This window comes from Vulpes lagopus, chromosome X (assembly GCF_018345385.1).
Source record: "Vulpes lagopus strain Blue_001 chromosome X, ASM1834538v1, whole genome shotgun sequence".
Classification (NCBI taxonomy): Eukaryota; Metazoa; Chordata; class Mammalia; order Carnivora; family Canidae; genus Vulpes; species Vulpes lagopus.
The window spans coordinates 56852425-56867413 of NC_054848.1; the positions used below are offsets into that span (position 1 = coordinate 56852425).

The 14989-nt window shown below is 38.8% G+C and overlaps 1 protein-coding gene across 1 annotated transcript; it reads left to right on the forward strand.

Annotated features, from left to right (window-relative positions):
* The first annotated feature begins 236 nt into the window (after window positions 1-236).
* On the forward strand, window positions 237-670 carry LOC121483074 (non-histone chromosomal protein HMG-17). The gene has a single exon (XM_041741300.1). The coding sequence runs from the start codon at window positions 314-316 to the stop codon at window positions 584-586; it is 273 nt and encodes a 90-aa protein (XP_041597234.1). The 5' UTR covers window positions 237-313; the 3' UTR covers window positions 587-670.
* The last annotated feature ends 14319 nt before the right edge of the window (window positions 671-14989 follow it).

The following is a 14989-nucleotide window of genomic DNA, read 5'->3' on the forward strand; positions in this document are numbered from 1 at the left end:
AAAGGATTTATATCCTATAACCTACAGAACACTTCTGAAAGAAATTGAGGAAGACACAAAGAGAAGGAAAAATATTCCATTTCATGGCTTGGAAGAATTAATATTGTGAGAATGTCAATGCTACACATTTAATGCAATCCCTATCAAAATACTATGGACTTTCTTCAGAGAGTTGAAACAAATCATCTTAAGATTTATGTGGAATCAGGAGCAGTGTGAAGAAGAAGAGGCGAGAACGACCCCCAGACCGGCCAAAGCCCGTGTGCCGCCGCATCCCCGCGTCCAGCGCTTACGTCCCGCCGCCGTCGCCACCATGCCCAAGAGAAAGGCTGAAGGGGATGCTAAAGGAGATAAAGCCAAGGTGAAGGATGAGCCACAGAGAAGATCTGCAAGGTTATCTGCTAAACCTGCTCCTCCAAAGCCAGAGCCCAAGCCTAAAAAGGCCCCTGCAAAGAAGGGAGAGAAGGTACCCAAAGGGAAAAAGGGGAAAGCTGATGCTGGCAAGGATGGAAATAACCCTGCAGAAAATGGAGATGCCAAAACAGACCAGGCACAGAAAGCTGAAGGTGCTGGAGATGCCAAGTGAAGTGTGTGCATTTTTGATAACTGTGTACTTCTGGTGACTGTACAGTTTGAAATACTATTTTTTATCAAGTTTTATAAAAATGCAGAATTTTGTTTTACTTATTTTTTTTAAGCTATGTTGTTAGCACATGGAACACTTCATTGTTGTTTTGGGGGAAGGGCATATGTCACTAATAGAATATCTCCGAAGCTAGATTGATAACAAGAGGGAAAAACACCTTCCCCTTCTAGATTTGAGAAACTTCCTCTTGGCTCCCAGGAGGAGGGATTCCTTGATGTTGACACACATGAGCCACCTTGGTGTTGTGGAAAAACTAAAATTCATTTTTTTATGTCCTCTTCTCCCTCTCTGCCTTCAACATAGACTTGACTCCCTTAAACCCAGAGACCTATTAGAACCTGATCCCCTGAAATGGTTCCCAGTATGTCAGGCAATCTGGACTTTACGGTGTCACCACTGAGATGGTGTCCCTCAAAAGAGTTCCTTTTTTTAGCTTGTGGATCTTCAGATTGATAATTCTGCCATTTTCATTTCATTTCCTGAAAGTCAGGGTCGGCTTGTGAAAAGTTGTTAAACAACATGCTAAATGTGAACTGTCAACCCTCACTCTAAACTTTCCCTGTTCAGAGCATCACATGAATACTTCATTGGGTTTTATAGTGGCTTTCTGATTTTGGTAGTCTATTGAAGAAGGGAGTTTGAAAGTTGTTGTATACTGTTAACGATCGTCCGCCCATGTCCTGCCTGAAATACCATGATTGTTTATGAAAAGTATCTTTTTTTTTATGAAAAGTATCTTTAATAAAGCTGGATACAGTTTGGCTTGGAAAAAAAATATTTATGTGGAATCAGAAAAGACCCTGAATAGCCAGGGTAATATTGAAAAAGAAAACCAAGGGATCCCTGGGTGGCTCAGCGGTTTAGTGCCTGCTTTCAGTCCAGGACATGATCCTGGAGTCCCGGGATTGAGTACCACATCAGGCTCCCAGCATGGAGCCTGCTTCTCCGTCTGCCTGTGTCTCTGCCTTTCCCTTTCTCTGTGTATCTCATGAATAAATAAATAAAATCTATTAAGAAAGAAAGAAGAAAGAAAGAAAAAGAGAAAACCAGAGCCAGGGACATCACAATGCCATATTTCAAGTTGTACTACAAAGCTGTGGTCATCAAGACAGTGTGGTCCTGGTACAAACACAGAAACATAGATCAATGGAACAAAATAGAGAATCCAGAAATGGACCCTCAACTCTATGGTCAACTAATATTCGACTAAGCAGGGAAGACTATCCATGGGAAAAAGGACAGTCTCTTCAATAAATGGTGCTGGGAAAATAGGACAGCCACATGCTGAAGAATGAAACTAGACCATTCTCTTACACCATACACAAAGATAAACTCAAAATGAATGAAACATCTAAATATGACATAAGGGGCAGCCCCGGTGGCGCAGCGGTTTAGCGCCACCTGCAGCCCGGGCTGTGATCCTGGAGACCGGGGATCAAGTCCCATATCGGGCTTCCTGCAGGGAGCCTGCTTCTCCCTCTGCCTGTGTCTCTGCCTCTCTCTTCGCTCTCTCTGAATGAATAAATAAATCTTAAAAAAAATTTTTTTTTAATAAAAAAATAAAAAAAATAAATATGACATAAGAATCCATCAAAATGAAGACTCCTAACTCTGGGAAACGAACTAGGGCTGGTGGAAGGGGAGGGGGGCGGGGGTGGGAGTGAATGGCTGACAGGCACTGAGGGGGGCACTTGACGGGATGAGCACTGGGTATTGTTCCGTATGTTGGCAAATTGAACACCAATAAAAAATAAATTTATTATTAAAAAAATAAAAAATATAGAATCCATCAAAATCCTAGAGGAGAACATAGGCAACAGCCTTTTTCAACTTGGCCACAGCAACTTCTTGCAAGATATATCTATGAAGGCAAGGGAAACAAAAGCAAAAATGAATTATTGTACTTCATCCAGATAAAAAGCTTCTGCACAACAAAAGAAACAGTTAACAAAACTAAAAGACAACCTACATAGAGGGAGAAGATATTTGCAAATGACTTATCAGATAAAGGGCTAGTATCCAAGATCTATAAAGAACTTATTAAACTCAACAGCAAAGAAACAATTCAATCATGAAATGGGCAAAAGACATGAACAGAAATTTCACCAAAGAAGACATTACACATGGCCAACAAGCACATGAGAAAATGCTCTGCATCACTTGCCATCAGGAAAATACAAATCAAAACCACAATGAGATACCACCTCACACCAGTGAGAATGGGGAACATTAACAAGACAGGAAACAACAAATGTTGGAGAGTATGTGGAGAAAGGGGAACCCTCTTGTACCATTGGTGGGAATGTGAACTGGTATAGCCACCTTGGAAAACTGTGTGGAGGTTCCTCCAAGAGATCAAAAGAGAACTGCCCTACGACCCAGCAATTGCACTGCTGAGGATTTACCCCAAAGATACAGATGCAGTGAAACCCAGGACACCTGCACCCCGATGTTTATAGCAGCAATGTCCACAGTAGCCAACCTGTGGAAGGAGCCTCGGTGTCCATCGAAAGATGAATGGATAAAGAAGATGAGGTATATGTATACAATGGAATATTACTCAGCCATTAGAAATGACAAATACCCACTATTTGCTTCGACCTGGACGGAACTGCAGGGTATTATGATGAGTGAAATAAGTCAATCAGAGAAGGACAAACATTATATGGTCTAATTCATTTAGGGAATATAACAAATAGTGAAAGGGAATAAAAGGAAAGGCAAAAAAATAAGTGGGAAATATCAGAAAGGGAGATAGAACATGAAAGACTCCTAACTCTGGGAAACGAACTAGGGGTGGTAGAAGGGGAGGTGGGCAGGGGTGGGGGTGACTGGGTGATGGGCACTGAGGGGGCACTTGACGGGATGAGCACTGGGTGTTATTCTATATGTTGGCAAATTGAACACCAATAAAAAATAAAATTATAAAAAAAAGAAATTTGAAAGTATCAAGAAGATATGGTATATGTATACAATGGAATATTACTCAGCCATTAGAAATGACATATACCCACCATTTGCTGCAATGTGGGTGGAACTGGAGGGTATTATGCTGAGTGAAGTAAGTCAATTGGAGAAGGACAAACATTATATGGTCTCATTCATCTGGGGAATATAAAAAATACTGAAAGGGAATAAAGGGGAAAGGAGAGAAAAGGAGTGGGACATATCAGTGAGGGTGACAGAACATGAGAGACACCTAGCTCTGGAAATGAAGAAGGGGTGGTGGAAGGGAGGTGGGTGGGGGGTTGGTGTGACTGGGTGACGGGCACTGAGGGGGGCACTTGGCGGGATAAGCACTGGGTGTTACGCTATTTGTTGGCAAATCGAACTCCAATAAAATATACAAAAAAAAAAAAAAAAGGAAATCAGCATACTAAAAAAAGAAAGGAAAATCTGAGACAATTCACATCCTGAATATATCCCACAAATATTTTAAGGCAGCAATAATAAAAATGTTTCAACAAGCATTTACAGACCCTCTTGAAACAAATGACAAAAGAGAAATCACACTATATCAACACAAGATACCAAAAGAACCAAATGGAAATTATACAGAAAAATAAAATAACCAAGCCAAACAAACAGAAAGAAACAACCCACAATATACCAAATAACTCACCAGACTGGTTCAATAGTAGGTTGAAGACTACAGAGGAAAGAATCACGTAAATTAGAAGAAAAATCAATAAAAATTACTCTATCTAGAGCCCCAGAGACATATCAGATAATTATGAAAGAAGTAATATTCATCTTATCAATGTCCCAGTTGAGAACATAGTGCGAGATTGAAAAAATATTCTAGGAAATAATGACTGTAATTTTACCATATTTGGTAAGACACAAACTTAGTTTGTGTAGTAAAACACAAGCCTAGATATTCAAGAAACTCAGTGAACCTCAAACAGGATAATCCCATAAAAATCCACAGGAAGACATTCTATAAACGTCTGGAAACAAAAGACAAAGAAAAGTCTTGAAAAAGTCTAGAGAAAAAACTGCAAGTTACCTATAGGAGTACAACAGTGTAGTTGATAGATTTCTCAAATAAAACCAGAATCTAGAAGGAAGCGTCACAACATTTTTCAAGGGTTGAACAAAAAGAACTGTCAACCTTGAATTCTACAACCACCAAAAACATCTTTCAGGGATGAAGCTGATAAAGACATTATTAGAAGAAAGAAAACTAAGAGAATGTGTCAACGGCACATCTATATTTAAATAATGGCTACACAAAGTTCCTAAAAAGAAAGGGAAGAATAACTAAACAGGTCCAGGAATTCACGGAAAAAAAAAAAAAAACAATGAATGATGAATTGGGTAAATACAGGGGTAAATGCAATAGACCTTCTTTCTCTTCATGAGTTTTAAAAATAATTTTAGATAGGTGAGGAAAAAATACAACATCATCAAAATGATGCTGAATGAATGTGAAGGAAGTGGCAGAGTATGTCAATACCAGCAGACTATGATATGCTATGTATGCGTATTTTATCTATATCAACCAAAAAATAACCTATGTAAAGAGATACATTTAAAACCTAAAGATAAATCAGTAAAAATTAAATTATAAAAATGCTGAATGTCATGTGCAAGATAGGAAGAGGAAAAGACAAGTATGAAAAACAGAATGAAAAGACAGAAAATAAGTAATAACTTGGCAGACTAAAGCCCTGCTAAGGAGGTGTCCAAGATCACCTACACATTTAGAAACTTGATAAAAGGATACATGAGACTTAGCCTACATGTATGCTCAATAGCTAAGAGTTACTATAGTGACACAATAGGGGCACACAAGTAGATTAGCAATGAAAAAAGACACAGGTAATGTCCAGAGGAATCCATGTGCAGACTTCCTATGATCTTTACTTCTCTTGAGAGGTAACAGAAAGTACATTTTCCTTATAGCATAGAAAACTCAGTATCATATGTGTAATGTTTATGTCCAGGGTAATCAGTTTGAGACTTATTTGGGGCAGTCACTTAGGTATTTTCTACCTAGCAACTCCCAAAATTATAGTTTGGCAGAGGAAAGCATGTGTTAATAATAGTAAATCACATTGTTTGAGCAACTAGGTACAGCAAAACAATCTTAACTGTTAGAAAATGTTTCAGGAGCATCTGGGTGGCTCAGTGAGTTAATTTTCTGCCTTCAGCTCAGGTCATGATCTGGGGGTCCTGGGATCGAACCTCACACTGGGCTCCCTGTTCAGTGGGGAGTCTGTTTCTTTCTCTCCCTCTCTTTCTGCCCGCCCCTCATACTCAAGCTCTTTCTCTTAAATAAATAAATAAATAAATAAATAAATAAATAAATAAATAAATTTTTAAAAATATTTTAGAAGGTTCCAGATGCCATCAAAGGACCAACCTTACAAACAAGCCCTTCTTATGCCTCAGACCTGCTATGTAAATTCTAATCTGTACTGTTCAGCCCATTGGCCCTTGGCCAAGGTGGCTTTACAACAAAATTGTTTTCAATAGCACCTCATGTGCAAAGTGAGACCAACCTGTAGTATTACTTTTAGGTATGCCCTTTAAGGGTCCTAGATATAGCCAGTTAAAACAAATCTCATTAATCTGGAAGGTATATCTTTGAAACCCAGTTGGTTTTCTCTGTATGTTTTCCTATTAATATATTCCTTTAACTTGGCATCAAAACACAATAAAACTCTGACCTAAATGTCTTCCAGAGATAATGCAATGTCATGGTAGTCAGGGCACACATACAAGTAGTACAATGCCAAAGGGTAAACATGATATCTCTGGGGGACAAAAAGACTATACAATTTCTATGGACCCCAATGATTAGGCAGTAAAAGTTAAAAGGCTTCCCACTTTAATCTAAGTAATTTAGTTCAATCCTTGGTTTTAGAAGGACTACATGAGGCAGTCACTTTCAAATAATCCTGTTTTGTCCATGGCACGAGTTTATTTGTCCCATGAATGTGAACAACACCTACAGGCATTCTGCCTGGAAAATACAGGGGTTGTGGCCACTCTGCTTGTTGGTCAGAGCTACCAGGGAAGAGAAGCTCAGCTGTCAGTTTGCATTCAAAGAGTCCCTAGCAAATTGGTACAGCAATAAGGGACAATCTTATTTGAGAGGAGGAAAGGCCTCCAGTAGTAGTTTTGAAAAACAATGATTATAAATGTTCCTCCAACTTGGGGTCTAAAGGGTTTTTCTTCTTGTTTGTTTTGTGTCTGGTATATTAACCATGTTTATAGCCTTTGGAAACTTGATGTTTTAATATCTACCCTACATGCATATGCCAGATACATCTTGTTCTGAACAACCTGATAATATGCCTAAGTCACTTTGCCTTGCTTCTTCCTTCATTGCCTCACCTCTCCTCTCCTCTGGAGGAGATCTCTCTTTCCAGAGGTATGCTTTTCAAATACAAACTAATGAGTCCATATCCCCAACTATCTCCTTTATCAGGGTCTCACACTCTAGAACACTATGCATCTTCCCTAATCACTCCAATGTCAGATACCAGACAATAGGGACAGCTCCTGTGCCCCAGAATCTGCTATTATTCAAACTAGCCAATCCTTAGCATGATTACTGTGATTTGCCCCTTCTTTCCCACAGAAACCACAATAAAGACTTTGTCCACAGTTCCTCCCTCTCTCTCTGCCTTATCATCTATCCCTGTGCTTCCCAGAATGGCCTCCAAGCATGCCCCTCCTCATGCCCATTAACTGTAATTAATAATCTTATTGGTAGTCTATTGGTCTTACCATACCTCAAATTTTATTTTAATATACTATATTTTAAAACAATTGGTGCAGCAAGGAAGGCAGTTTGATCTCAGACTTGAAGCTTTCTTGGCTTATTAATTGGTTTCATCAGATGGACAGCAATAGCAAGGTACCACTTACTAGAGTCCTTGTGCTCCGGCCACTACTGTTTGTTGCATTTGCCAGGTTTTGCTATAGATTATCACCTTGAATTGTGGAACTCAAAAGCTTTGTCTTCTCCAAGTTGTAGTCTGAGTTAGTTGCCTAGATTCTGGAACAAGATTCCTGGGGTCACTCCTTGTTATAGACTAGCTAAGTTTACAAAAAGTTCCTCTTAAGGGAGCATGGTGCAACTTCCCTCCAGGTGCAGTGGAATAGGCCTGATAGCCAACTGCGCAACACTAACAAGAGGTGAGGCAAGTTGAGTTACTATTTTATTCTGCCCTGTTGCGTAGAGGGAGACTGCTCTTGAAGGTACTCCTGTGTTATGAGCCGCCACACACAATCAGTATAAGGGCATCCACCCACCTTCCCAAGCTGTTGTTCCCATCTGGTGAAACTAATTAATAAAGCAAGAGCAATCTAGTGGCATGCCATTTCAGTCTGAGGCCAAACTATCCGACCATGGCATCCCACAGAAGGTGTTGTTCTAGATACAAACTCTTGTGCTGTTGCTTGTCTTGCAGCTGTTGCACTTTGTCTTCTGTTCCAGTGGGGCATAAAGGATCCTATTCTTGGGGATCTGTGATACAATGTCTAACAAAAAAAGGAAGAAGGCAAAGAACTTTGCATTCCAGCTTTTCCTAGAACACAGAATGGAGTCATACAATTAATTTAGGAGTGCAAAATACTTGCACAGTGCAAATGGGCCCTACTGAGTACTGTTATGTGTTAACATGCCAAAGGGCTTACACTCAAGGCCTGAAGCCGAAAACACTTTGACAAGGCCACAACAGTTCTCCTAGAGACTGAACCTGATCCCGTTGAGGTTAATTGGAACATCCTAGAGAGGGAGACTGCTGTCTATGGATAAACACTTGGGGTCACCTGGATTTTATGTTGTAAACATCCAAATGGTAAAAAACAGTTGGGGAAAGTTCCCTCTATCCCAACACTCTGAAGGGTTTTGATCAGGAATGGATGCTGTATTTTGTCAAATGCTTTCTCTGCATCTAATGAGAGGATCATATGGTTCTTGGTTTTTCTCTTGCTGATATGATGAATCACATTGATGGTTTTACGAGTGTTAAACCAACCTTGTGTCCCGGGGATAAATCCTACTTGGTCATGGTGAATAATTTTCTTAATGTACTCTGGATCCGATTGGCTAGTATCTTGTTGAGAATTTTTGCATCCATGTTCATCAGGGATATTGGTCTGTAATTCTCCTTTTTGGTGGGGTCTTTGTCTGGTTTTGGAATTAAGGTGATGCTGCCCTCATAGAACGAGTTTGGAAGCACTCCATCTCTTTCTACCTTTCCAAACAGCTTTAGTAGAATAGATATGGTTTCTTCTTTAAACGTTTGATAGAATTCCCCTGGGAAGCCATCTGGCCCTGGACTCTTGTGTCTTGGGAGGTTTTTGATGACTGCTTCAATTTCCTCCCTGGTTATTGGCCTGTTCAGGTTTTCTATTGTTTCCTGCTCCAGTTTTAGTAGTTTGTGGCTTTCCAGGAATGCGTTCATTTCTTTTAGATTGCCTAATTTATTGGCGTAGAGCTGTTCATAATATGTTTTTAAGATCGTTTGTATTTCCTTGGTGTTGGTAGTGATCTCTCCTTTCTCATTCATGATTTTATTAATTTGAGTCTTCTCTCTCTTCTTTTTGATAAGGTTGGCTAATGGTTTATCTATCTTATTAATTCTTTCAAAGAACCAACTCCTGGTTCTGTTGATCAGTTCCACAGTTCTTTTGGTCTCGATTTCATTTAGTTCTGCTAGAATTTTAATTAACTCTCTTCTTCTGCTGGGGGTGGGGTCCATTTGCTGCTTTTTCTCTAGCTCCTTTATGTGTAAGGTGAGCTTTTGAATCTGAGTTCTTTCCAGTTTTTGAATGGATGCTTGTATTGCGATGTATTTCCCCCTCAGGACTGCTTTTGCTGCATCCCAAAGATTTTGAACGGTTGTATCTTCATTCTCATTAGTTTCCATGAATCTTTTCAATTCTTCCTTAATTTCCTGGTTGACCTTTTCATCTTTTAGCAGGATGGTCCTTAACCTCCACGTGTTTGTGGTCCTTCCAAACTTCTTGTTGTGATTAAGTTCTAATTTCAAGGCATTATGGTCTGAGAATATACAGGGGACTATCCCGATCTTTTGGTATCGGTTCAGACCCGATTTGTGACCCAGTATGTGGTCTATTCTGGAGAAAGTTCCATGTGCACTTGAGAAGAATGTGTATTCAGTTGAGTTTGGATGTAAAGTTCTGTAGATATCTGTGAAATGCATCTGGTCCAGTGTATCATTTAAAGCTCTCGTTTCTTTGGAGATGTTGTGCTTAGAAGACCTATCCAGGGTAGAAAGAGCTAGATTGAAGTCACCAAGTATAAGTGTATTATTATCAAAGTATTTCTTCAGTATGGTTATTAATTGGTTTAAATATTTGGCAGCTCCCACATTCGGGGCATATATATTGAGGATTGTTAAGTCCTCTTGTGGATAGATCCTTTGAGTATGAGATAGTGTCCCTCTTCATCTCTCACTATAGTCTTCGGGGTAAATTTTAATTTACCTGATATGAGGATGTGGCTACCCCTGCTTTCTTTTGAGGACCATTTGAATGGTAAATGGTTCCTCTAACCTTTTATTTTCAGGTTGTAGGTGTCCTTCTGTCTAAAATGAGTCTCTTGTAGACAGCAAATAGATGGGTCCTGCTTTTTTATCCAGTCTGAAACCCTGCGTCTTTTGTTGGGGTCATTAAGCCCGTTCACGTTCAGAGTTACTATTGACAGATATGAGTTTAGTGTCACCATGATATCTATTCAGTCCTTGTTTTTGTGGATTGTTCCACTGAACTTCTTCTTAAAGGGGAATTTTAAGAGTCCCCCTTAAAATTTCTTGCAGAGCCGGTTTGGAGGTCACATATTCTTTCAGTTCCTGCCTGTCTTGGAAGCTCTTTATCTCTCCTTCCATTTTGAATGAGAGCCTTGCTGGATAAAGTATTCTTGGTTGCATGTTCTTCTCATTTAGGACCCTGAATATATCCTGCCAGCCCTTTCTGGCCTGCAAGGTCTCTGTGGAGAGGTCTGCTGTTACCCTAATATTCCTCCCCATGAAAGTCAATCCATCCACGAAAAATCCACAGCAAATATCATTCTCAATGGGGAAGCACTGGGAGCCTTTCCCCTAAGATCAGGTGCAGCCACTCTGGAAAAACTGTGTGGAGGTTCCTCAAAGAGTTAAAAATAGTCCTGCCCTACAACCCAGCAGTTTCACTGTTGGGGATTTACCCCAAAGACTCAGATGCAATGAAACGCCAGGACACCTGCACCCCAATGTTTCTAGCAGCAATGTCCACAATAGCCAAACTGTGGAAGGAGCCTCGGTGTCCATCGAAAGATGAATGGATAAAGATGTGGTTTGCGTATACAATGGAATATTACTCAGCCATTAGAAACGATAAATACCCACCATTTGCTTCAACATGGATGGAACTGGAGGGTATTATGCTGAGTGAAGTAAGTCAATCGGAGAAGGACAAACATTATATGGTCTCATTCATTTGGGGAATATAAATAATAGTGAAAGGGAATATAAGGGAAGGGAGAAGAAATGTGTGGGAAATATCAGGAAGGGAGACAGAACATAAAGACTCCTAACTCTGGGAAATGAACTAGGGGTGATGGAAGGGGAGGAGGGCGGGGGATGGGGGGAATGGGTGACGGGCACTGAGGGGGACACTTGATGGGATGAGCACTGGGTGTTTTTCTGTTTGTTGGTAAATTGAACACCAATAAAAATTAATTTATTAAAAAAAAAACATTTGGGGACAGAGAAAAGACTTAAAAAGAAATTTACCTGCCTAGAGACACAAACCATTCTAAAGGGTAGAACTGATACTCCCAACAAGGGAGTTAACTTCACTGTCTGAAAGACAGGCTGCTATGGCTAACTACAAATTCCAATATCTGGGAGGTGGATTAGGAGTCTTAGAACAGGAAACAACTGCCCATGAGGCAAGCCATGGAGCCTCTTCCTATAAACTCTTAGAAGGTTCACAAGGTTATCAACCAAAAGGTTATCAACCAGAAACAGGAATTAAAAACCATAGCTTTAGGAGGCTAGAAACCCAAGTGGAAAAAATTGGAAAAAAAAATTCCAAACAATTCTTAGGTAAGGACAGAAAATAAAAGGTAAAAAAGTTTTATACATACACATATATATATTCACACATACACACACATATATGCTATTTTTATATATTTAGTTTAAAAAAATAAATAAATAAATAATAAATAAATAAATAAATAAATAAATAAATAAATAAATAATAAATAAATAAATAAATAAATAAATAAATAAATAAATAATAAATAAATAAATAAATAAATAAATAATAAATAAATAAATAAATAATAAATAAATAAATAAATTTTTAAAAATATTTTAGAAGTTCCAGATGCCATCAAAGGACCAACCTTACAAACAAGCCCTTCTTATGCCTCAGACCTGCTATGTAAATTCTAATCTGTACTGTTCAGCCCATTGGCCCTTGGCCAAGGTGGCTTTACAACAAAATTGTTTTCAATAGCACCTCATGTGCAAAGTGAGACCAACCTGTAGTATTACTTTTAGGTATGCCCTTTAGGGTCCTAGATATAGCCAGTTAAAACAAATCTCATTAATCTGGAAGGTATATCTTTGAAACCCAGTTGGTTTTCTCTGTATTTTTCATATTAATATATTCCTTTAACTTGGCATCAAAACACAATAAAACTCTGACCTAAATGTCTTCCAGAGATAATGCAATGTCATGGTAGTCAGGGCACACATACAAGTAGTACAATGCCAAAGGGTAAACATGATATCTCTGGGGGACAAAAAGACTATACAATTTCTATGGACCCCAATGATTAGGCAGTAAAAGTTAAAAGGCTTCCACTTTAATCTAAGTAATTTAGTTCAATCCTTGGTTTTAGAAGGACTACATGAGGCAGTCACTTTCCAATAATCCGTTTTGTCCATGGCACGAGTTTATTTGTCCCATGAATGTGAACAACACCTACAGGCATTCTGCCTGGAAAATACAGGGGTTGTGGCCACTCTGCTTGTGGTCAGAGCTACCAGGGAAGAGAAGCTCAGCTGTCAGTTTGCATTCAAAGAGTCCCTAGCAAAATTGTACAGCAATAAGGGACAATCTTATTTGAGAGGAGGAAAGGCCTCCAGTAGTAGTTTTGAAAAACAATGATTATAAATGTTCCTCCAACTTGGGGTCTAAAGGGTTTTTTCTTCTTGTTTGTTTTGTGTCTGGTATATTAACCATGTTTATACCTTTGGAAACTTGATGTTTTAATATCTACCCTACATGCATATGCCAGATACATCTTGTTCTGAACAACCTGAATAATATGCCTAAGTCCTTTGCCTTGCTTCTTCCTTCATTGCCTCACCTCTCCTCTCCTCTGTAGAATCTCTCTTTCCAGAGGTATGCTTTTCAAATACAAACTAATGAGTCCATATCCCCAACTATCTCCTTTATCAGGGTCTCACACTCTAGAACACTATGCATCTTCCCTAATCACTCAATGTCAGATACCAGACAATAGGACAGCTCCTGTTGCCCCAGAATCTGCTATTATTCAAACTAGCCAATCCTTAGCATGATTACTGTGATTTGCCCCTTCTTTCCCACAGAAACCACAATAAAGACTTTGTCCACAGTTCCTCCCTCTCTCTCTGCCTTATCATCTATCCCTTTTTTTTTAATAATATAAATATTAATTTTGCCTTACTATATACCTCAAATTTTTATTAATGGCACTATATTTTAAAACACCCAGCTTTTGCTTTTATTTCCATTGTTACAAAGTCAGTATTCCCTATTAGGTAATCATAAACTTTGCATTTTTTCCAATCATCACTTTACTCTCATCCAGACCTTTTATCCGAAAAGGGGCTATGTCTTCACAGGGCAAAAACATTTTTACAGGAAAATATTTTATTTTATTTTTTTTTATTTTTTTTTATTTATTTCTGGCCCCCATGGCGCAGCATGCCCCCCTTCTCTTGGGATCTGTAAATAATAAACTATCTTTTCTTTTTTTTTTTTTTTGCTTTTTTTTTAACTATCTTTTCAATGGCAATAACCTGCTAATCTGTTGGCCTTACTATACCTCAAATTTTTTATTAAGGCACTATATTTTAAAACACCCAGCTTTTGCTTTTATTTCCATTGTTACAAAGTCAGTATTCCCTATTAGGTAATCATAACTTTGCATTTTTTCCAATCATCACTTACTCTCATCCAGACCTTTTATCCGAAAGGGCTATGTCTTCACAGGGCAAAAACATTTTTACAGGAAAATATTTTATTTTATTTTTTTTTAATTTTTTTTTATTTATTTATGATAGTCACAGAGAGAGAGAGAGGCAGAGACACAGGCGGAGGGAGAAACAGGCTCCATGCACCGGGAGCCCGATGTGGGATTTGATCCCGGGTCTCCAGGATCGCGCCCTGGGCCAAAGACAGGCGCCAAACTGCTGCGCCACCCAGGGATCCCCAGGAAAATATTTTAATAAAACAATAAAATATTAAGGATTTCTTAGGCACTCTTTTGAATATGTATGTCAGCCTAGGGTTTCTGCTGGAGGAACTAAAGACATAATGTCCAGAGAAATGGTCAGGACAAAATAATGAATTTTCAAAATTGAAAAAAAAATAGATTTACATTACTGTGCATCCCTTTAGTCCTGATTATTTACCTAGTAAGCTGCCTTAAGTTACATACTATCCCTTATGACAACAGCTGCATTTAATAATTAAACTATCTTATTAAAGTGCGTATCATCAGGAGAATGGTAACGAAAGTAGTCATGTTATCAGTTCATTGTTGTAAACAACAAACCATCCAAGGAAGCCAAACACAAGTCAACTGAGGTGAAACATTTGCAAGATGAGGTCTTCAGTCCAATCTGTCAGGAATAGGTACAAGGGCCAGACTGCATTTCATGTGCCTTTCTACACCTTGTAGCAATTCATAGAAAGTCAGCAATTTTATCTCTGTATCAGAAATATACGGCTGATTATCAGCTCGATTTCAGATAGTCCCAGTCCTATACATGGTCATCGGCATGCGAAACAGATGATTCATCCAGTATCCAGGATGTTTTCACAGTTTATATCTCACAGGGGGTTGTTCTAATCCCAGAGTCTGTTAGGTTCACTGACTGAGTCTATACCTGCTTACAGTTTGGGAGAGTTTGTGTTGAGGTTGGAACAGTCTATAGCAGATAGTATCGTGTTTAAATTTCACATCATGTTCAGATAATTAGTATCTGTATATTCAGGAACTTAAAAAAAAAAAACAGTTTTATAGGCAATAAGAAAGACAAGATGCTTCAGGACCAGACAGTTGTGTGTACCAGTCCAACTGGTATGAAAGGG

What these genes read in the sequence shown, in the direction of transcription:
- LOC121483074 (XM_041741300.1), top strand. Translation starts at nt 314, where the DNA reads ATGCCCAAGAGAAAGGCTGAAGGGGATGCTAAAGGAGATAAAGCCAAG.